Raw genomic sequence first — 22,809 nt, 5'->3', positions numbered from 1 at the left:
CTCCACTTTCTCTACCACTCCCTAGATAACTTTCTGATTAGCCACCTCCACTCTCCCAACCTTTTTTCACAGATGCCAGAGGGATTTGGATCAGACAGATTCTGCTCAGACGTTCTAGAATTTTACTGCACTCTCCTGGCATTAACCTATATTCATTACAATTAGTAGTGCTAAAGTGTGCAACTTTTTTTCCTGAGAGAGGAAATCGTTCACACTGGGAAGCACTCAGGACCATACCCGAATGGCACTGGGCTACAGCACCATCCATCCTCCCGAGCATATAGACACGTGTCTCTCAGAAACTACAACTCCCAAAAACCTTTGGAGCCCGAGGGGGCGGAGTGCGCATGCTTAGCCTCACTCAGGAAAGCAACCCTAACTACCATTCCCGGCGGGCATCACGTCAACAGATGCTCCAATCAGATTTCAGTAGGAAGTATCGCGAGTCTTAGGCCCGCCTTCGCTCTATAAGCCCGTGGGAACGGCCATAAGAAACCCTTTCTACGAAGATGGCGCCGAAGGCCAAGAAGGAAGGTGTGTGCTGGGTCCGGGGTGGTCCACAACTAGTTGTTCGGGGGCCTCCCTCGGAATAGCGAACTGGCTGGGCAGCGTTTGGGCTTAGCTACCCCTCGGTGTCAGCTCCGGGGCGGCTTCTCGAAATTGGGCCACGTCGCGGTGCGCGTGGGCCTGGCCGCATGGGCCGGGCCGGGCCAACCGGCCTCATTTAGCGGAGAGTGCAGGAGTCGGTTCTGCAGAGCTGCACGCGCGGCCAAAGACTAGAACACCATGTTTTCAAGACCTTAAGGAGTTAGTGTCTTCGGTGCCAGTTTTTGTTTTTTAATGTTAGAAGAGTTTATCTGCTCTTCCCGTGCCATGCATATGATGGAAAAAATTTAACCTCCTGAGACTTGTGATGTCTTCAAAGGAACCACTGATGCACGGTTGGCTGGAGGTGCCCTCTCGGGCCTTCAGGAAGTAATCGGGGATAAAGAGGGGGTTTCTCCCTCCTTACCCCCTCAGTCACGTTACGTTCTTTTCTTCTCTCAGCCCCTGCCCCTCCCAAAGTTGAAGCCAAAGCCAAAGCTTTGAAGGCCAAGAAAGCAGTGCTGAAAGGCGTCCACAGCCAGAAAAAGAAGAAGATTCGCACATCACCCACCTTCAGAAGACCCAAGACGCTGCGGCTGAGAAGGCAACCCAAATACCCTCGGAAGAGCGCCCCCAGGAGAAACAAGTCAGTATCACAGCATGCTTAAGAGCTTGTTACTGAGCAGTCTACACTTGTAGATCGTGGGGCCTGAAAGATTATACAGCGGTAGGGCGTTTGCTCTGCACGCAGAGGACCCGATTGCGATCCCTTGCGTCTCGTGGTTCCTCGAGAACGGCCAGCAGTAAACCTTTAGCATCATTGGGTGTGGCCCAGAAATTAATACCACATTGGTGTACCTGGGACTTGTATGAGAGCGTGCTTACCTCGGGAATCGAACTCGGGGCCTCGTTTGTGTGACCAGGAGTGTCAACTACTCTAGGATGTTTTACTAGGGGTGTGAGATTGACATTTAAGAACGGGAGACGTTTTCTCCCCGCCCCCAGTACTTTCAAGGTTAATTATTGAATTACTACGGAATTAACTTTGATCATACTGGTCAGGATTTTATACTTAATTTTCTTGGGGATGTAAACTAAGCCTTTAAATTTGAAGATGTCTGTGGTCTTGAGTAGCGAGGTCAGGTGTAGCTTTTAATGGAGAAAGATGTAGAGTAAAAAGAGGATAAGGGAAACCGTCTATGTAGGATATGAAGCCCTTTGCAACAGTGTATGGGAAACTTGCACTCTACTAAATTTTTACATACAAGGAATGGTTCAGTTTGAGGGGGGATGAACAAAAGGTTAGGATACTGAGGAAGTAGGTTACTTATCAAACCTTGATAAATAACTGACCAGGTTTGGGCCAGAGTGAATGGGGTGCTTTCCTTGCACTTGCTGGGTTCGACCAAAAATGAGCAGAGTAGAGCCATGGCAGTGGTATTAATTGCTGCCAGTGAATAGATCTTACTGCTTTCTCAGAAGTTGAATAGGTTGTGTCTGTGAAGAAAATTTCTGGGTAAGCTTTTCTTTGTAGTTTGGACTGGGAATTTAGTTGAGAGATGCTTTGAGCGTTAAGCAAGGAGATTCCAAGAATTGATGGGCTTCAGTTGAAGTCAACCTGCAGCAGCAACCAAAGGGAAGAGAACTGGTCCGTCTAACCTTGAAACATCACTTCTCTAGAGGCCTAGTTCAGGTTTCAAGATTTTGCTATCTTTCTGCTCTTGGGGTAAGCTGTTTAATGTTTTATTTAAAATTGCTTCAGGGGCTGGAGAATAGTAAATTGGGTAGATCACTTTGCCTTGCATTTGGCCAACCGGGTTCAATTCCTGGGGCCGTATATGGTTCCCAGGACAAAAAATAAAGGATGAAAGATCTTGAAGTAAAAGAATGGGACCTGCTCTGCGTGCTGCACCCCCAACCCCCATGAGGCTTCAGAACCCTGATTTCAGGGTGCAGATGATGACACTATTAAGCGACCAAAGTCTGAGAAAAGTGATTGCTACTCAGTGTCTGATGCAACTGGCCTCTGCTCACTTTGGGGTTCTGAGATTGGGACCTTTATTCTAGGCCTAGGCCAGGTAACCCCATTTTAATTCTTTCACAGGCTTGACCATTATGCCATCATCAAGTTTCCTCTGACTACTGAGTCAGCCATGAAGAAAATAGAAGATAACAACACACTTGTGTTCATTGTGGATGTCAAGGCCAACAAGCACCAGATTAAACAGGCAGTGAAGAAGCTCTATGACATTGATGTAGCCAAGGTCAACACCCTGATTAGGTGAGTGGGGCCCCAAGAGACAAGACACCGCGTTTTTGGGCCACATCGGGCAATGCTCGGGGCTTAATACTGGCTTTGCACTTGCATTGCTCCTGGATGGCTTCGGATACTGTATAGGATGCCAGGGATCAAACCCAGGTTGCCCATGTGCTCTGGCCTGAAACCTGAAGTTTTAAAATTCCTTGATGGTGTGATAGGTATTACAAGACTTGGTTAACAGGTCGATGCTGCACATGCCTTCAGTGGCTCACACGTACTTGATGTCACACTGGATAGACTTCACCACCACATGCACGGTAGTTTGTTAAAGTGATACGGCGAAGAGAAGATTGTTGTATAGTTGAAATTTTTCTTGCTGGTAATTTCAATAAAAGTTTATTGGAAGAGAGCATTTATTAAGTGAAGCTATCTGATGGTGAAAAGGACAAATTGGTGCTCATTTTTCTTGGTTTCCCTATTTCCAGGAGTAAAATTACATAAAATTAACCAAATATTAAGTTCCTAGAAGTTATTTCCTACTAAATAACTCACATTGGGCTGGAGCCTATGCTTTGCCTAAAGAGGCCCTGGGTTCCATCCCATGCCCTAGAAATAAATGGCTGTGTGGCTTCCCTCCTATTCTCTGCGCAAGTGATGGAAAAATAGCTATTTGGAAAAGAATGACATCAACAAAGGAACCACTGATGCGCTGGAGACAAGGTTAATCATGGAGGACTACGGGGACAGAAGGGCTAGTATAGACCAAGGTTTTCTTCTCCACCCAGGCCTGATGGAGAGAAAAAGGCGTATGTTCGGCTGGCTCCTGATTATGACGCCTTGGATGTTGCCAACAAAGTAAGCTTCCTGATACAAACTCATTGCCCACCATCTTACCCACTTTGAATGATCAAAGTCTGATACTTGCTGATCAGTTTTAACTATCCACCTGCCTTGTTTTACCATGTCCTCATTCTCATGACATTCCAACTTAATCTTCACATCTTTCTCAGCTCCCAGTAACAAAGCTCCTTTTTGTTTTTCAGATTGGGATCATCTAAACAGTCCAGCTGGCTAATCCTAAATACAATTTCTTTTCCACCATATATATGCTTCTTGGTGTGAATTTCTGGTTGGGTTGGAGAGAGCCCGTCGTGATATACACTTAAGAAACAGTTAAGGCAGGATCTTTGGTTCTCACTTAGAATATTTCAGTCCATCCTCAGCCTACATGTTAAATTCATGAGGGTAGGAGCTTGTTCTTTTGTTGGGGAGGCAGGGTGGGGACACCTGGCAGTGCTTTGTACTTTACCAGATACCCTTTTGGGGTGTTAGGGATTGAACCTGGGTCAAAGCAAATGCCCTATCTGCTGTGCTAAGCTGTTAGGACCTTTATCCCAGGCAATACTCAAGTTGCTCCCCCCACTGGCTTTGGGGGAACACTCACTTCCTGGAAGCAAAGTGTGCATCCCATGGCACCAATACCAAGTTTTCATTAGCATCCTTTTCAGGGTTGTGTGGGTTGGGTGGTTTTAAGTAGACCTGGTCCCCACACCCTTCTATACAACCGGTCTGTCTGCTTCCCTCACCCTTGCCCAAGAAAGGACAAGGACTTCAGAGGCGTTCTTTCATTAATTAGTGTTTTCAATAATGGGTGCAGGCTTGAAAGGTAGAAGGCAGGTCCCAAGCTTGGTTTACTGCTGTCCTTGCCACAAGTCCAGTCCCAGTTTCTGTGCCTCTCATTCAGTTAAGAACTTGTCTTTGTGTTGCCGTTTGGGGACAAGTTGAGGGCAGAAGTCAGAGCGGAGGAGGCGGGAAAAGTAGATGAGGATCATGACATCCAGCATTAGCAGGATACCCAGCAGAAAGGTACCCAGTGTCCTCTGGCCAATATAACGCAGGAAGAAATGGGTAAGGTAGGCCTGAGGAGCCAGGCGGAAGAGAAAGTACATGACCAAGTTGACATACTTGTTGACTCGATAAAGGAGGTGATCCTGGGCATTGTTGATCTTCATCATCATGCGGATGGTGAGGAAGATGTTGCTGACCTCCACCAGCAGTGTTAAGACACCACCACCAACAAAGCGGCTCCAAAAGATGCCTGCAAAGAAGGCACCCATGGCCTAGGAAACAGTTGAAAAAAAGGTTTAATCTTAAAAAAAATCAGAATTGACTACTGAAAGTTTCTGGGAGTACCACCTATTCCCACAAGAGGGCCAGAGAATTCACTTTCCTTCTGAAATAGTTCATATGGATTCTCCCCCATTCAATTGTGGTCCCAGCCTACACACAGGTTCTGGCTCTGGGTGGGGTTTCCAGTCTGAGGTGATCTAAATGAGGTCATTAGTGGCCTCAAGCAGGGAGCCCACGGCAGCAGCTCATGCCAGATGAGGAAATAAATGTAGGGCACTGGGTGGAACTGGGGTTGGGGAAAGGCGCATCTCACCACCCGCGCATCTCTCCGGGCTTGGAAGGGCTTAGGCAGCTAGGATCCCCGCTGCTCACCATGACATGATGGACCAGGTATTCCCAAGAAGCTCGCGTCTGGTGACTAACCACGATGTCCACTGTGTCGTGAATGAAGTAGCCTAGCGGAGGGACGGGAGAGGTCAGGAAAGGGACTGTCGTAGAGTGTCGTACCCCTCCTCCCGCAAATGAAACGTTTCTTGGGCAAAACTTACCTGCGGAGAAGCAAACGAGCAAATAGCCGGAAAGCGACCACGCAGCTTCAATCTCCACCAACATTTCGGGGGTCTGCCATATACTGGAAGGGAAAGAAGTCAGGCGCTCCTCTTCCAGGCTTTCCCAGAGACCCTCCGCTTTCCCGTGACCCTGGCCAGTCCCGGGGGAGCCTGGGCTGGCGCGATTGGCTCACTGGGGATCGAGGAGGGGCTTGGCGGCCACCCAGGTGTCTCCCGTTTCCCAGATGAGTTCCCCCTCCCCCGGGCCACTGCCACTCCTGGTTGGTTAGCATTCCAAACAGGGAATCAGGTGAGATGGCTCGGCTTCGGCCGGCCGGGGAATGATAAAGAAAGGAACGCGGGATCCCCAAAGCCACCGACTCTTCCCCGGTCCTTCACTCACCACAGCAGCGCCCAGATCCCTGACACAATGGAATGGGCGAAGGAGACGAGCAGGTTATGCCAGCGCCAGGTGCGCAGGGGGTCGGCTTGCACGTGCGCGGGCAGAGGCAGGCGACAGAGCGCGCGCCGCAGCGCCCGGAAGGTCAGCGTGGCGGCCAGGATCAGCGGCAGGGCGGGGTGCAACAGAGGGGGCATGCTGGCCCTCCCGCCCGTCCGTTTGTCCGCCCGCTAGGCGGTCTCCTGGGGCAGTTCAGAGAATGGGACTTCTCGGACCACTCGGAGCCCGCCGCCTCTCCCGCCCGCCGCCAGCCTCCCGGTTTTCGCGGAGCCCTCTAGGCCCCTTGGCTCCTCCCGTCCCCTCCCCGCGGGCCTCTGCCCCCGCCCCCCGCCGCCCGCGCCCCGGCCCCGCCCCGGCCGCCTGCCCCCGCCTCTCCGGCGCCTCTGCCGCGCCGGGGGCGCGAGCGCCTTTTCCCGGGGGCCGCCCGGGCCCCGCCTTGCTCCGGCGGACTCGGGCGAAAAGGGGCCGTGCCCCGGGCGCCGCCGCTTGGGCACCCCTAGCCGGCGCCTCCCGGCCGCCGATGGAGTCCCGCCTCGCTTGCCCGGCCTCGTAAACCCGCGTCCCCACTTTCCCCGGGGCCACTGGCTCCCCCGCCTGGGCGGGTACGACGAGAACTCTCCGCCCTCCACTCCTTTCTGGTCAGTGCTGGGCGGAACCCGTCACACACCCACGTCCTCCTAGCCCTGGTCTCCGAGGGGGGCCGGAGCCCAGCCTCGAACCTTGATCTCGTCCCAGATCCGTGGGTCCCCGCATCTCTTGAGTTTCTTCAGGCCGCGCACGGACCTGTTTACCTGCCTGCGCTGTGCCCGCACGGGGTCGGTGCCTAGAAACTGCCGAGTAACCCGTCACCGCCCCTCCCCAGCCCGCGCCCGGCCGCCCGAGGCGCAGCGTTTGTCACAATCCTCCCTCCCGGTCCCTGCTCTCTTCTCCCGCTCCCTGGAGGCAGGGGCGAGGGAGGCGGTCCCTTTGCCCAGGCTGCTGAAGTGACTGACCCTCATTCTTTCAGGCCAGCGCCTCGGAGTAGTTGCAGCTCGAGGCCACTAGGTGTCAGCCTGTCCTCGCCGGAGCGCGGCATCATCTCCCGCCTCCAAGGGAAAGCTCGGGGCGGCGGGCGGGAGGAGGGAGTTAGCCGGACTCCCGCGAACCGTGGAGGAGCAGCGGGGAGTGGGGGTTGGGGAGAGTCGGGGAGGGCGGGAAGAGAGGAGCACTCGGGGGAGTGGGGGGAGGGAGTGGAACGGGCGGCCTACGAAGCCGCCCCGCGAGGGGAGGCCAAGCCGAAAGCGCGAGGCGCCGGAGAGCCAGGCACCGTGCGGCTGGAGTGTTTGCTCTGCCTCCCCAGATGCCTCCAAGGTTACACATTAACCCCTGTGGGGCTCCCGGGTCAGCCAAGGCCGATCGGTTTCTAGGCGAGAGCACGAGTGTCCCGGGTGAGCGCCTTTGCCCCCTGCGCTTCCCGAAGCGGGCAGAGCAGCTTTGCCCGCCAGCCGGCGCCGGCCTGAGCCAGCGGCCACGGGGTCCTCCTGGGGTCTTTCGAGCCGTCGTTCCACTTGGGCAGTTTTTCGAGGGGTGGGATGGGAGCAGCGATAAACATCCCTCTCCCGACATCTCCCACCCACTCAGAAAGACTGACGCTAGCCCTAACCGAATCATATCCCTGCTGCTTCTCCAAGGAACTTTTATGGAGCCCGTGAAGAACCGGAATTAAACTTGTTTCGGGTCAAGCACGAACAGCCCTACTCACCAGCCCCCTGCCTCTGGGTAGATTCCTTGAGCCCCTAGCACTCCAAACGGCTCTTCCCGCTTCGCCCTCGGACATTAGTCTACTTCCCTCCAAGGGCGTGCTGCCTAGCAGAGCGTTGGGCGGCTGACCCTGCAGCCGCTTTGTGTGTGTGCAAGGGGGCGTCGACGAGCTCTCTAGCCGGCACAGCCAGCAGACAGTGGCACGTCCTGGGATCAGCCTGCACAGCCCGGGATTTCCCCGGTTCCTCCCTAGACAAACACGAAACTAACCCGGCTCGAACTCTTGACACTCTCGGTTCAGTTTTGGTTGTTTCCTATTCGCGTGCCAGGAACCTGCTCCCTCCTGCCGAAACAGCGTCATTACTTCGCAAAGGGGCGGGCGGAGAGAGGTCAGTCCTCAGTTTCTCACACTCTCTTGGCCCGAGCTGGGCACCCCTCAAGTCTTAAGAAAATTTTGCCGGGAGGCCCGGTGGCGGCTACGCCGTGTGACAAAGTAGCCCGCACGGTCAAGTCTCCGGCACGGTGGTGCTTGGCCGTTAGGGAGCGTGCCAGGAAATGGCGTGTCGCCCAAACTCCGTTGACTGTGGAAAACAAGGCGGCGGGGCAGCGCTGCAGGGCAGCGCAAATCCGCGCGGACAGACGCGAGGTGGAACTCGCAGGCAGCTGCCTCGACTCCGCCCCGCCCCGCCGAGAGCGTGCGGCGCGGGCGCGGGTGGGCGTGCCCGCGAGGTGGGCGGGGCGCGGTGGGCGTGTCCGCGCACGCGCCACGTCAGGGCTGGGGGGCTCCGGAAACGTGACTGAGAAATGAGATGGAGAAGTACGAGCGGATCCGAGTGGTGGGCAGAGGTGCCTTCGGGTGAGCCGGGGCTCTGGGTGGGGGAGGAAGCTGCTCGGGGAGAGGAAAAGAAGCCCCGACTCTGACGGCCGAGTCCCCGCCCGGCCGGCCGCGTCCCGTGGCGCTCGCGCTCGCCCCGGGTAGCTCCGCCCAGGCTTCCGCTCCCGGTCCGCGCTGGCGGCTCCGCCTCTGAGCCGGTCACGCCCCCCCGCAGCCGCGCGCCCCCGCAGTGTTCCAAGCCTTCGCTCTCTGACTCACTCAACAAACAGCGCCAAGTCTACCTGTCAGGCGCTCCAGGCTGGGTAAACAGTTAAGACCAAAATAGGTGTGGTCTTCTTTCTCGGAGGTTACAGAATATAGGAAAATTAAGCAAATTGCTAAAGCACCACCACGGAGTATCTGGAAGCGGTCAAGGAAAACTCCGGGGCGTGGGTTTTTGTTTTGTTTATTGGATCACACCCAGAATTGCTCGGGACTTAACTCCTTATATCTGTGCTCAGGGATCACTCCTGGAGGGAGTGTATGGGATGCCAGGAAACGAACCAGGCTTGGAACGCTCCAGCCCGGAGAGGTGAAACAGGGACTGGAGAGATGAACAGGGATAAGGCATTTGTCCTGTACACGGCTGACTGGGTTTTATTCTGGGCAGCCCACGTGGAACTTTGTGCCCCGCCAGGAGTGATCCCTGAGCACAGAATCAGGAGTAATATCTGAGCGCTGTCGGTTGTGACTCCTGTCCCCCAAACCCCAAATCCAAGAGTTAAGGGATGAAAAGGGCTGGAGAGGGGCTGGAGCCATAGCACAGCGGGTAGGGCGTTTGCCTTGCACGTGGCTGACCCGGTTTGATTCCCAGCATCCTCTATGGTCCCCTGAGCACCACCAGGAGTAATTCCTGAGTGCAGAGCTAGGAGTAACCCTTGTGCATCACCAGGTGTGACCCAAAAAGTAAAAAAAAAAAAAGAAGAAAGGCTGGAAAGTGCTCAGTGAGTGCATCCTTTGTGCTGAGGAGGCCGGGATTTGAGGCCCAGTCTCCAACACTGCATCGTTCCTGGAGCACACCAAGAGTGACCCCTGAGCTTAAAGCAGGGTGTAGCCCCAAAACAAAACAAAACAAGCCAAAGTTAAGAAATGAAAGCCACAAGCTTGAAGGTGAAGGCAGAGGAAACAGGATATGAGACGTTCCTCTTGTGGGAAAGTATTCCGACTGTTCAAGGGAACTGAGAAAAAGAAAAAAAAGGAGTAGTTGGAAAGTAATGGGTAAGAATTATTATATAAAATATGATTTCAGAGGGCAGGCACCAAATCATGGTTGAGATAAAGAGGGTGAATTTAAAACTGGAGAAATGGCTCAAAAGGGTAGAATGTATGCTTTGCATGTGAGAACTTAGAGTTTGATCCCTGACCCCTAAAAAGTAGCCCCAGAGTACCCCTAGGTGTGTCAGCCAGAACCCCCCAAAAGAAGTTGCAAAAGTAGAAGGAGGAGATCAGTCATTTATTTGCTTCTGGTTTTTTGAGCCACACCAGCAGTGCTCGGGACTTGGAGGCTTACTGCATTCAGGATGACTCTTGGCGGTGCTGGGCATCTATCCCACGTCCAGTACATGCAAAGGAAGCACCCGACCTGCTGTCCTGTTTCCAACCCAAGAGTTTATTTTTGTGAAACAAGGTAGTTATTTTTTTTTTTTTGAAACTGACTTAAAAAGATGTGATGTGAAGGCAGGAGCTGGAGTGATAGCACAGCGGGTAGGGTGTTTGCCTTGCACGCGGCCCGACCCGGGTTCAATTCCCAGCATCCCATATGGTCCCCGGAGCACGGCCAGGAATAATTCCGGAGTGCATGAACCAGGAGTAACCCCTGTGCATGGTTGGGTGTGACCTAAAAAGCAAAATCAAAAAACAAATCACAAATCATCCTGTTATTCATCGATTGCCTTGAGCAGGCCCCAGTAACGTCTCCTTCATCCTGGCCCTGAGGTTATATTCAAGGGTCTTTAGGAGAATGAGACCCATCATTGTTACTGGTATTTGGCATATTGGGTACGCCACGGGGAGTTTGCCAGACTCTGCCGTTTGGGCAGGCTACATTCGGTAGCCTGCCAGTTTGTCAAAGTAGGAATGAGATGTCATAATAAGATGTCGCACGGCCGCATATTCCGGGAGCTGGTTTTTTATAAAAAGCAAAATAAATAAATAAACATTTGAAGGCAGAGAAAGGGAAAAGAACCTGTTCAAGAGGGAAGGCAAGCTCTCAGTAAGCAAGCAAAGAAACAGACAAGCAAGTGAGATACCTGTTTAAGGGAGAAAAGGGGCTTAAAGAGCAAGCCAAAAGTTTAATTTTTTATTTACTTTTGTGTGGGGTAGGGACTCACCTAGCAGTGCTCAGGGTTTAAGCCTGGGGGCTGGAGAGATAGTATAGTAGGTAAGGCACTTGCCTTGCAAACAAGAAACAAAAAACCAGGATCAGCCTTGTGCAAAGCAGGAGCCTTAACTCCTGTACTATCTCTTCAGCACAGTTTTATTTTTTAATTTGCTAAGATTTAGAGTGCTTGTGCTGGAGCGATAGCATAGCAGTAGGGCGTTCGCCTTACAAGCGGCCAACATGGCCGACCCGAGTTCGATTCCTCTGCCCCTCTCGGAGAGCCTGGCAAGCTACCGAGAGTATTCGATATGCCAGACACAGTAACAACAAAGTCTCCAATGGAGACGTTACTGGGCCCGCTCGAGCAAATCGACGATCAACGGGAGGGCCTTTACTCTTTACTCTTTTACTCTTAGAGTGCTTGTGAGCTGCTTGGATGTTGATGCCAAAAGAGTAATTGGATATACAAGTCTGGTTTTAGTTTTTTTTTTTCCTTTATGGGTCACACCCAGTGATACTCAGGGGTTACTCCTGGCTCTGCACTCAGGAATTAACTCCTGACAGTGCTTGGGGGACTATATGGGATGCTGGGGATTGAACCTGAGTCAGCCTCAAGCAAGGCAAACACCCTACTCACTCTACTATTGCTCCGGCTCCTGGTTTTGTTATTTTTGATTGTTTTATTTTTGTTTTGTTTTGTCTTGCTTTTTGGGTCACAACCTGCAATGCATAAGGTTTACTCCTGGCTCATGCACTCAGGAATTACTCCTGGCAGTGCTCGGGGGACCATATGGGATGCTGGGAATCGAACCCGGGTCGGCCGGGTGCAAGGCCAACACTCTACCTGCTGTGCTATTGCTCCAGCCCCATGGTTGTTTTATTTTTAGGGCCACACACAGCAGTGCTCAGGGTTTACTCCTGGCAGGGTTGGGAGACCATATGTGGTACTGGGAATCGAACCTGGATCAGCCTTGTATAAGGCAAGTGCCTACCAGCAGTACTGTCTCTCTGGTTTCAGATTTACAAGTCTAGATCTTGGGGAGGTTTGAGTTGGAGATAGCAATTTGAGATTTGGGAGGGCTAAGCAATAGTAGTACAGTGGGTAGGGCACTTGCCTTGCCAACCTGGCCAACCTGGGTTTGATTCTTGGCATTCCCTGTGATCCTCAGAGCCCACCAGGAGTGAACTCTGAGTGCAGAGCTGAGTAAGTCCTGAGTATGATAAGGTATGGTCCAAAATTAAAAAAGAGGGTCTGGAGCAATAGCACAGCGGGTAGGGTGTTTGCCTTGCACACGGCCAATCCGGGTTCGATTCCCAGCATCCCATATGGTCCCCCAAGCACCGCCAGGAGTGATTTCTGAGTGCAGAGCCAGGAATAACCCCTGAGCATCGGCTGGGTGTGCCCCCAAAAGCAAAAACAAAACAAAACAAAAACAAAATTAAAAAAAATAAAATTTGAGACTTGGGGCTAGAGAGCTTGTACAGTGGGTAGGGCGCTTATCTTACACATGACTAACCTGAGTTCAGTCCCTAGGACCCCATGTTGTCCCCCAAGTGCCATCAGGAGTAATCCCTGAGCAGGAGTCCTTAAGCCCTAATCACCACTGGTGTGGCAGGAAGGAAGGAAGGGAGGGAGGGAGGGAAAACAGATTTGGATCATCATTTTATGGTTCATTCAGCAGTTACTGGGTCAGAAGATAGCTCAGAAGGCTAGAGCATGTACATACATGTGGGGGGCCTGGCATCTATCCCAGGCACCACTTGGTCCCCTGAATTCATCTAGAACCAAGCCCTGAGCACCAAACTGGGAGTGAGCCCAGAACAAAAAAGAAAACATTCAGCAGTTACTTAGCATCTTTGCTGTATTAAAGCCTGGGAGCTGTGCATGGGGAGGGAGAGCAAGAAGGAACAAGTGCCCAGGTTTTACGACCACTGACCAGAATTGGACTAAAACAATAGGAATCGTGTCCACTCATCACTCTTCAAATGAAGGAGCACTTTTGATGGACTCAGTCCTGTGGAAATAACCTTACGGGCATTTTCTCATCTGATCCACACCATAACCATATGAGGTCAATTTTGTTTTCCAGTTGATGACGTCACATAATTCAGGACCAGAGAACTAGTATGAGGAGGAGCCAGGCTTTGTACCTGAATAGTTAACTACAGTCTGTGGGTATCCAGAGAGATAAAGACTAGCCCCTGGAGCTGTGGTGAAACTGAGTCTCAGAAGAGTTCTGTGGCAGACTCCAGAGCGATAGTATAGCTGGTAGGGCATTTGCCTTGCACGTAGCCGATCCGGGTTCAATCCCCGGCATCTCATATGGTTCCCTAAGCACTGCCAGGAGTAATTCCTGAGTGCAGAGCCAGGAGTAACCTTTGAGCATCACCAGGTATGACCCAAAAAGAAAAAAAAATCCAGAGTTCTGTGGCTTATTGGATGTCTTTTATATCTTTGAACACTTCTCCCCATTCCCAAACCCAGTTAAGAGCTGATGTAGTCCACTTACCTTAGTAGTAAGCAGGACTAGGGATGGAACTCGGCAGTAGAGCACATAGTTAGCTTGTGTGAGTCCCTGAGTTTAATCCCCACCCCATATAAAAAAATGAATATCCAGTCATCAGGGCAGTGTGTCAGCCCTTCCTGAGCTATGGCTGGAGGCTCAGCTGGCGCCCACGCCCTTCCTCTGTGTATCAGGATCGTGCACCTATGCCTGCGCAAGGCTGACCAGAAACTGGTGATCATCAAGCAGATCCCAGTGGAGCAGATGACCAAGGAAGAGCGGCAGGCAGCCCAGAATGAGTGCCAGGTCCTCAAACTGCTCAACCACCCCAATGTCATTGAGTACTATGAGAACTTCCTGGAGGACAAGGCCCTCATGATTGCTATGGAATATGCACCAGGTAGGACCTCTAGCATTGACTTGTGGCTCCAAGGATCTTTCACTGGTGGTCCTCAGGGGCTACTCTTTTTTTTTTTTTCTTTTTGGGTCACACCGGCGATGCACAGGGGTTACTTCTAGTTCTGCACTCAGGAGTTACCCCTGGCAGTGCTCAGGAGACCATATGGGATGCTGGGAATTGAACCTGGGTTGGCCATATGCAAGGCAAACGCCCTACCCACTGTGCTATTGTTTCAGCCCTCAGGGGCTACTCTTAGCTTGGTGCTTGGGGATCACTCTTGGCAGTGCTGAGAGAGGACCATGCGGTGCTGAGGGTTCAAACCTGGACCTTATTCATGCAAAGCAAGTGCTTGACCCATCAGGCGCTCTCTCTCTTTCTCTCTCTCTCTCTCCCCCTGATCTCTGACAGTTTTGTGACACCAGTAAGCTCTTGCGTTCTCTGCACCTTTAATCTCATAGAAGAAAACTTGGTTCCAAATATTTAATAGATGTGTGTGTGTGTGTGTGTGTCTATAAGTGTGTCTGTGTATCTGTGTGTGCACGTGTGTGCTTTTGCTGCCAGGATGGAACTCAGGTTCTCACACGTGCAAGGCTAGTGCTCTACCACTGAGCCTCATCCCTGGCCCCTGCTGGGAGTGGACTGGTCCCTGTGCTGCAGGTGGCACCTTGGCAGAGTTCATCCAGAAGCGCTGTAATTCCCTGCTGGAGGAGGAGACCATCCTGCACTTTTTCGTGCAGATCTTGCTCGCACTACACCACGTGCACACCCACCTCATCCTGCATCGGGACCTTAAGACCCAAAACATCCTTCTCGATAAACACCGGATGGTTGTCAAGATTGGGGACTTTGGCATCTCCAAGATCCTGAGCAGCAAGAGCAAAGCCTACACGGTGCCTGGGCAGGGGGAGGGACCTGGGGGCGAGGGCTGGAGAGCTGAGGGCCTGTCTGTATTCCTCTGTTATCCTACCCCCCAAGTCCCCCAACCTTTGTCCCGAACCCCGGTGGTTCTTCAGGGGGAGGCTGTCTCCAGTGGGCTGCCTTCCCCAGTGCAGTGACCTCAGATCCCCTCCTGTAGGTGGTCGGTACCCCATGCTACATCTCCCCTGAGCTGTGCGAGGGCAAGCCCTACAACCAGAAGAGTGACATCTGGGCCCTGGGTTGTGTGCTCTATGAGCTGGCCAGCCTCAAGCGGGCCTTCGAGGCTGCAGTGAGTATAAGCACCCCCAAGGGGACAAATAGGGACACAGAGGAACTCTCCCTCCTTCCCTCCCCACAAAGGCTCCAGCCCCCACTTATGGTGTTTTTCCTCTTATGGTTGAGTCATTCCTCCCTCATCAGACTGGCAGATCACCCCAAGGCAGGGTTGTGGTTTCTTTCAGACTATGGGTTTCTGCGGGCTAGGCTTGGGTTACGCCATTAAACTGAGGGCTCTTGAGGTTGGGGCTCTCCCCTCAAATTAGGGAACTCTCCTAATGGCAAGAATTCCTTCCCTTTCCATTTTTTATTTTGTCATTATCGAGCCACACTCGGTTTTTTCCAGGCCTTACTCTGCGTTGAGGGGTCACTCCTGGTGGAACTTAGGGAACCATAAGGGGTGCCAGGAATCGAACCTGGGTTGGCTGCATGCAAGGCAAACACCCTACCTGCTGCACTATTTTGCCAGCCCACTTCTTTCTTTCCTTTTCTTTTTCATACCCTGTTGTGCTCGGGAGACAAGATGTGGTGTCGGGGATTGAATCTGGGTCAGCCATGAGCAATGCAAGTGCCTTACCTGCTGTACTCCCTCAAGCCAGAATTTCTAAGGATTTAGCAACAGCTTCTGTCAGGATAGGGGTTCTTTTTGGGGGGCGTTTGGGTCACACCTCAGTGTGCTCAGGAGTTCATCATGGCTCAATGCTTGGAACCATGTAGTTGGAGAAGTGGAACCCAGGCCTTCCGCCTTGGAGTATGCACTCCAGCCCATCGAGTTATCTCCCCAGTCAGATTAGGGGTTCTTGTTTTTGTGTTTGGGCCACACCCAGTTGTACTCAGGACTTAACTCCTGATGTCTGCAGCTCAGGGATCGCTCCTGGCTCCAGAGTCCTTCACAGATCCTGGTGGGGAGCGGGAATCTAATCCAGGTTGCACACATCAAGGCAAGTGTCCTGCCCTCAGTTTTAATGCTCTGTCCCCTGGACTAAGTTTTTTTGGTTTTGTTTTTCTTTTCCAATACCTGGCACTGCTCAGGTTATTCCTGGCTCTGCACTCAGGAGTGATGGTGCTCGGGGGACCGAATAGGATGCCAGGGATCGAACCCTGGTCAGCCTTGTGCAAGGCAGTCACCCTATCCGCCGTGCTCTCTCTGGCCCCATGGGGTTAAGAAAGTAGGTTTCATACTCTCTGAGAGAGAGTACAAAGGGCAAGCAAGGCGTTTGCCTTGCATGTGGGCTGACTCAGGTTGAATAATGGTTCCCCAAGCCCCACCGAGAGTAAGACCTGAGCCCAGCTAGGTGTGACCCAGAAACCAAAAGAAGCAAGTAAGCAAGCGAGCTGACCTGGAGCCCGGTCATGCTGGGCATCCTAATCAAGCTAAGGCTCCTGAAGGCAGGGCTGACCCCTTCAGGGCATGGGCCAGCTGTGCCGCCTCCAGAGCCCACTTTGAGTGCTTCGTCAACCCTAAACTTGGTGTCTTGGCAGAACCTGCCAGCGCTGGTGCTGAAAATCATGAGTGGCACCTTTGCCCCCATCTCTGACCGGTACAGCCCTGAGTTGCGCCAGCTTGTCCTGAGTCTGCTCAGCCTGGAGCCCTCCCAGCGACCACCGCTCAGTCACATCATGGCCCAGCCCCTCTGCATCCGTGCGCTCCTCAACCTCCACACCGATGTGGGCAGCGTGCGCATGAGGAGGCGGGTGCAGGGCGTGCAGGGTGGGACGGGGCAGCCCCGGGGGAACACGGGGAGCCTAGGGCAGAGAGGTGCTTGGGGGCAGCTTCTCCACCCCTGCATGTGAGGGTGCTGCGGAGGGCCGTGTCCTGAGGCCCCTTTTGCCTGGCAGGGCGGAGAAGCCCTTGACCACTGGACCACCCCTGGCCCTGAGCAGCACCGGGAGCAGGAGCACCAGTGCCCGCTGCAGGGGTGAGTGGGGGGGGGGGGTCCTGTACCTCCAGTCCTTACCCGTGGCTCGGCCTGAGGCACTGCCCTGCCCTGTCTCCGCAGGCATTCCCCGGGGACCCGCTCGCCCTGCCATTCCGCCCCCACTCTCTTCCGTATACGCTTGGGGGGGCGGGCTCAGCACCCCTTTGCGCCTGCCGATGCTCAACACCGAGGTGGTCCAGGTGGCAACGGGGCGCACGCAGAAAGCGGGAGTCACGCGCTCGGGACGCCTCATCTTGTGGGAGGTGAGTAGGCGGGGAGGGGGTCCCCGATGGCCCCAGTGGTGGAGCGGGGCTCGGGGTTGCTGGAGTGTGGGAGCCCTGCGCACCCCTGCTCTACCCTCTTGCAGGCCCCACCCCTAGGCGCTGGAGGGGGTGCCCTCCTGCCAGGGGCAGTGGAGCAGCCGCAGCCCCAGTTCATCTCCCGCTTCCTGGAGGGCCAGTCGGGGGTGACCATCAAGCACGTGGCCTGTGGTGACCTTTTCACTGCCTGCCTGACCGGTGAGCCCCTTGGGTGGCTATATCTATGGGTGCCATGCCCACCCAGGTCCCCCAGAGCAACCTTCTCCTGTTGTTGGCCATTTGCAAACTACTCATTTAATGCTTCTAACTGCTTGTTGGAGGCTTTTTTTTCACAAACTCCTTTATCGTTCAGGACTGACCTGGAAGGTAGGTGGTTATCTGGAAGGTAGGTGGTACCTGGCAGATCTGGAACCTAATGTTCTGAGACTGGCACTCATGGGGAGGAGTGACCCCACCCCTTCCTGCTCCATCCTATTCTTCCCATCCTAGCCTCCATTTGTTTCTTGCTCCTTAAATGCTCCTTACTTGTCTGGAAAACTAAGGTACAGCAGCCTAATTAGGGCTGGGGATGTGGTTCTGTGTGAAGTGCATGCCTGGGATACCTGAGACCGGCCTTAGAACCCCCGCACCCAGGTACCAAGCAAGCTGGCCACAGACTCCAGCCCAGCCTCTCTCTCCTCACCGCAGACCGAGGCATTATTATGACCTTCGGCAGTGGCAGCAACGGTTGCCTAGGCCATGGCAGCCTCAATGACATCAGCCAGGTGGGTGCCAGTGTCTCTGGGGAAGAGGAAGTGGAGAGCCAGCGAGGGTTCACTTTTGAGAGCTGATACCCAAGTTGGGAGACGGGAAATCTCTCGCAACCACAGGTCCTGCTACCTCCCAGGCTGCACCTGTCCTGGGTGGTTTCTGGGAAAGTGCACAAAGACACCGACCTCCACTCCCCCATTCTCACTTCCCCTTCCCCAGGGATGCAGATGGGGGTGTTGAGACAGGTGGAAAACATGGCCTTGGATTGAGCACCCCCATGGGCTGTGGAGGCCGTGGGACCAGTTCCAACCTCTCACCCACTGCTGCCCCTTTCCTTCCTCTCTAGCCCACCATCGTGGAAGCCTTGCTGGGCTATGAGATGGTGCAGGTAGCCTGCGGCGCCTCTCACGTGCTGGCATTGTCCACTGAGCGAGAACTCTTTTCCTGGGGCCGTGGAGACGGAGGTAAGTGCCCTGCTCTTGTTCTAGCCTCAGGGCCCCATGGCCCTGTGCCCCCAACTATGATTTGCTCCTTTCTGTTTCCTTTGGTTTGGGGACCACACCTGGCAGTGCTCAGGGCTTACGCCTTGCTCTGTGTTCTGGGATCACAGATCACTGGCTCTGCACTTAGGGATCTTGGTGGAAATCACTGGACCACATGGGATACCAGGGATAAAACCCAGGCCAGCCCCAGGCAAGACAAGTGTCCTCTCCGCTGAACTATCTCTTGGCTCTGATTAGTTTCTTCCATCTCCATGGCCTGTGCCCTGCTCCCTCATCTCTCAGTCTTCTTTTATTCACTCAAACCTTCCTTGCTGACATATACGCACTCTATGTCCATCCTGTGCTGGGTACTTGGATATGTTATCACCTCCTAGGGCAAGGGAAATAGTTGAAGGAGGTAGAGCACCTGCCTAGTGTGTAGTTATGAGGGCCCGAGTTGGATTGGATTCACAAGCCAACCCCCTTCCCAATTCAGCACTGCTAAATTAAAAAAAAAAGTCACTTCCCTTTTTTTTGGTTTCCAGACCACATCTAACTGTGCTTAGGGCTTGCTCCTGGCTCTGCATTCAGGGATCACTCCTGGAGGGGCTCAGGGAACTACAAAGGTGCTGAGGTTGAACAGAGTTGGCTGTGTACAATGCAAGTACAGTGCCCGCTGTACTATTTCTCTGATCCATTGATATACTTTTGACATTATGAAGGAGACTTCGTAGAACACCGTATGTTTTTTGGTGGGGTGCCACAGTGGCAGTGCTTAGCGGTCAATCCTCTGGTGTTCGGGGGCTTGTATGGTACTGGGCATTGAACCTGGAGTCCCACAAGGATAGCTTTTCACTCCAGAACCTGGTGCCTCTCTTTGGCTCTCATCCAATATTTTTTGCTGTTTTCTCTGTTAACATTGAAACTAGAGATATCTTTTTTTTTTTTTTTTGTCTTTTTGGGTCATACCTGGTGATGCACAGGGATTACTCCTGGCTCTGCACTTAAGAATCACTCCTGGTGGTGCTCAGGGACCATATGCTGGGAATAGAACCCGGGTCTACCCCTGTCCTATCGCTCCAGTCCCCAGTGGTTTTTTTTTTTTTTTAATTTTTAAATTTTGGGACTGGAACGATAGCACAGCGGGTAGGGCATTTACCTTGCATGTGGCCAACCCAGGTTCGATTCCCAGCATCTCCTATGGTCCTCCAAGCACCAACAGGAATGATTCCTGAGTGCGGAGCCAGGAGTAACCCCTGAGCATCGCTGGGAGTGGCCCCCCCAATTTTTTTTTCTTTTTGGGCTGGAGCAATAGCACAGCAATAGGGCGTTTGCCTTGCACGCAGCCAACATGGCCGACCCGAGTTTGATTCCTCCGCCCCTCTCGGAGAGCCCGGCAAGCTACCGAGAGTATCTCGCCTGCACAGCGGAGCCTGGCAAGCTCCCCGTGACGTATTCGATATGCCAAACACAGTAACAACAAAGTCTCCAATGGAGACGTTACTGGGCCCGCTCGAGCAAATCGATGATCAATGGGAGGGCCTTTACCTTTACCTTTACCTTTTGGGTCACACCCGGCGATGCACAGGGGTCACTCCTGGCTCTGCACTCAGAAATTATCCCTGGCGGTGCTCAGGGGACCTTAGGGGATGCTGGGAATCGCACCTGGGTCGGCCGCGTGCAAGGCAGATGCCCTACCTGCTGTGCTATCACTCTAGCGCCCCCCCCCCCAAATTTTTTTAAAATTTATTTTTGCCACATCCAGAAGTGCTTAGGGCTTACTCCTGGTGCTGTGCTCAGGGAACACTCCTGGCGGTGCTCAGGGGACCACATGGAGTACCAGGTATCGAACCTGGCTCAGCTGCATGCAAGGCAAGCACCCTACCCGCTTGTATTATCCTCTGGTCCCTTCAGTGGGGTTCTTTTTAGTCTAGTGTGTGTGTGGGATTAACACCGTCCAGCATCAGAGGGGACACCTAGCCTCAGGACTCCACCTGAGGGGACAACTAGCCTCAGGACTCCACCCAGTAATCAGAAGTGTGGGAACCCGAGGAATGCCTGTAGTGGGTGAGGTGGCAGATAGCCTGTGAGGTACAAGTGCTAGGCTAATCCCGCCTAGGATCACCCAGGCTAATCCCGCCTCTTTGTATGTCCTCTTCATCCGGGACCCCAGCCCTTAAACCATCCTGGTGGCATCTCCTTGTAGGCCGGTTGGGACTTGGCACCAGAGAGTCCCACAGCTGCCCCCAGCAGGTGTCCGTGCCCCCAGGACAGGAAGCTCAGCGGGTTATATGCGGCATTGACTCCTCCATGATTCTCACTGTGCCTGGCCGGGCCCTGGCCTGTGGGAGCAACAGGTAAACTGAGTACCAATGGGACCAGCATGCACCCTCCTTCCCTGGTCTCTGGTGCCAGGTGAGACCAGATCTGGGGGCGGGGCACAAGCATTTAGCTCAGGGTGGGACTTGTTCTGCCTGGACAGATGCAGTGGGATAGTCTTTACAAATTCTGCCAGTGGGATTTGGTTTCTGGCTCTGTCCTCAGGTTCAATAAGCTGGGCCTGGACCACCTCTCCCTTGGGGAGGAGCCTGTCCCAGATCAGCAAGTGGAGGAGGCCCTGATTTTCACACCTCTGGGCTCTGCCCCCCTGGACCAGGAGCCCCTGCTGAGTGTGGACCTGGGCACAGCTCATTCTGCAGCAGTGACTGGTAAGGGGCCCCGGGCGCTGCGCTCCACCGAGCTTGGGGGCTCCGTGGGCCCATAGCATTCCGCTGCCCTTGCTCTCACCCCTTCAGCCTCCGGCCAGTGCTATGCTTTCGGCAGCAACCAGCATGGCCAGCTGGGCACCAGTGCCCGCAGAGTCAGCCGGGCACCTTTTCAAGTCCAAGGCCTCCAGGGCATCAAGATCTCGATGGTAGCCTGCGGGGATGCTTTCACTGTAGCCATTGGAGCAGGTGATTTGAGGGTACTCCAAGGGCAAAAAAGGGGGTCATGTTCAGGGCTGAGGAACCTGAGGCCAGTAGGGCTATCTGCAAGCACAGCTCCCTGCTGACTGGGGTCCTCCCCTTTCCCTCCTTGGGGTTCTCTTTGGCAGAGGGTGAGGTATATTCTTGGGGCAAGGGGGCCCGTGGTCGACTGGGAAGGAGGGACGAGGAGGCTGGACTCCCTCGGCCAGTGCAGCTGGATGAGACACACCCCTACACTGTGACTTCTGTGTCCTGCTGCCACGGAAGCACTCTTCTGGCTGTTCGCCGTGAGTCTGAACTTCTCCCACCTCACCCACCTGGGCCAGGGTTAACCCAGCTAGCCCTGACCACACACCCAGCTGTTGGCTACAGCCCAAATCACTAAAAGCATCTTCAGCCTCTGGAGAAATGAAAGCTGAAGCTGTGGGCTACAACCAAGTCCTTTGCCTGGGCTGGGCACTGTCCCCGCCTCCCCTGCTCCCTGGGCCCAAATACATTCCTTTTTATTGGTTTTTTTTTTGGGGGGGGGGGGGCACACCAGCTGTTGTCAGGACTTATTCCTGGCTCTGCACTCAGGAATCACTCCTGGCAGGCTCAGGGTACTCTGGGGATGGAACCTAGGTCAGCTGCTTGCAAGATAAGCATCCTTGCCAGTGTACTATCACTGTGGCCCCTGAAACATTCTCTCCTGCTCCAGGAACCAGACTCTGGCTCTCTGGACCTGGAGTGTAGGGCTCCGTGGGGTTTGAGCAGAGGTGATGCCTCCGGCACCCATGGGGATTTCTCTTTGTTTTCTCTAGCTGTCACAGATGAGCCAGCGCCCCCCTAAGCACCTGAAGATGCCTCTGGAGAATGCTTCTTCCCTGAAGGTTCTGGAAAAAAGCATAGGGGCCTGAGACGTGATCATTGTCTCCCCACCCCCAAACTCCGGGGATGGTCACTGAGGGCATATAAAAACCAGGGAGGCCCTTACCCTGCTCTTGGCTTGGCAAACTCGGTCCACCCTGTTTTTTCCAACACTGCTCTTTCTTCCCCACCCCTTTGGACCTCTCAAGTCAGCATCCCTAGTGTCCAAGACTGGCAGAATGGAGGCCAGGAAGCACCTGTGCAATGGAAGTCTCCTTGGCAAAACGGCTGGAGCTGGCGGTGGCTCTTTGCCCCTTCCTCTGCTCATTTAGAAAAGGAATCCCTGGTGCCCACTTGAAGAGCAGCTCAGTGCTTAGGAGCAGGACAAGCCAGGACCTGCCTGGCCATACTGGCTGCCTCGCCTGTCTGGATAGCCCCGGGCAGGGAGGTCTGAGGGAGCCCTGGCCTCAGCCCCCACTCCCCTAACCCGCTGCAGGCAGGAGTTTGCATA

General features: G+C 53.8%; 3 protein-coding genes and 3 non-coding genes across 6 annotated transcripts; 5 read left to right on the top strand and 1 right to left on the bottom strand.

Annotated features, from left to right (window-relative positions):
• Positions 1-401: 401 nt before the first annotated feature.
• On the top strand, positions 402-3,948 carry RPL23A (ribosomal protein L23a). The gene is made up of 5 exons (XM_056127746.1): positions 402-534; positions 1,048-1,231; positions 2,690-2,866; positions 3,631-3,700; positions 3,889-3,948. The coding sequence occupies exons 1-5, from the start codon at positions 510-512 to the stop codon at positions 3,901-3,903; spliced, it is 471 nt and encodes a 156-aa protein (XP_055983721.1). The 5' UTR covers positions 402-509; the 3' UTR covers positions 3,904-3,948.
• LOC130036317 (small nucleolar RNA SNORD42) lies at positions 874-940 on the top strand. The gene has a single exon (XR_008794360.1). It is a non-coding gene; the product is annotated as a small nucleolar RNA SNORD42 (small nucleolar RNA).
• Positions 2,535-2,605, top strand: LOC130036327 (small nucleolar RNA Z17). The gene has a single exon (XR_008794367.1). It is a non-coding gene; the product is annotated as a small nucleolar RNA Z17 (small nucleolar RNA).
• On the bottom strand, positions 3,280-6,297 carry TLCD1 (TLC domain containing 1). The gene is made up of 4 exons (XM_056127745.1): positions 5,927-6,297; positions 5,524-5,606; positions 5,348-5,430; positions 3,280-4,965 (listed from the first exon to the last, which is right to left on the bottom strand). Exons 1-4 carry the CDS (start codon positions 6,118-6,120, stop codon positions 4,582-4,584), a joined length of 744 nt encoding a protein of 247 aa, XP_055983720.1. The 5' UTR covers positions 6,121-6,297; the 3' UTR covers positions 3,280-4,581.
• LOC130036318 (small nucleolar RNA SNORD42) lies at positions 3,491-3,555 on the top strand. The gene has a single exon (XR_008794361.1). It is a non-coding gene; the product is annotated as a small nucleolar RNA SNORD42 (small nucleolar RNA).
• A 2,204-nt stretch (positions 6,298-8,501) lies between the features above and the next one.
• NEK8 (NIMA related kinase 8) lies at positions 8,502-22,379 on the top strand. The gene is made up of 15 exons (XM_056127748.1): positions 8,502-8,579; positions 13,616-13,821; positions 14,479-14,711; positions 14,897-15,028; positions 16,498-16,706; positions 16,855-16,934; positions 17,016-17,197; positions 17,302-17,452; positions 17,942-18,018; positions 18,351-18,468; positions 20,693-20,843; positions 21,031-21,194; positions 21,282-21,440; positions 21,581-21,739; positions 22,253-22,379. Exons 1-15 carry the CDS (start codon positions 8,533-8,535, stop codon positions 22,279-22,281), a joined length of 2,097 nt encoding a protein of 698 aa, XP_055983723.1. The 5' UTR covers positions 8,502-8,532; the 3' UTR covers positions 22,282-22,379.
• Positions 22,380-22,809: the final 430 nt, after the last annotated feature.

The sequence above is a fragment of the Sorex fumeus genome, unplaced genomic scaffold (assembly GCF_029834395.1).
Source record: "Sorex fumeus unplaced genomic scaffold, SorFum_2.1 ptg000063l, whole genome shotgun sequence".
Lineage (NCBI taxonomy): Eukaryota > Metazoa > Chordata > Mammalia > Eulipotyphla > Soricidae > Sorex > Sorex fumeus.
This window is presented reverse-complemented; position numbering and strand designations above follow the sequence as displayed.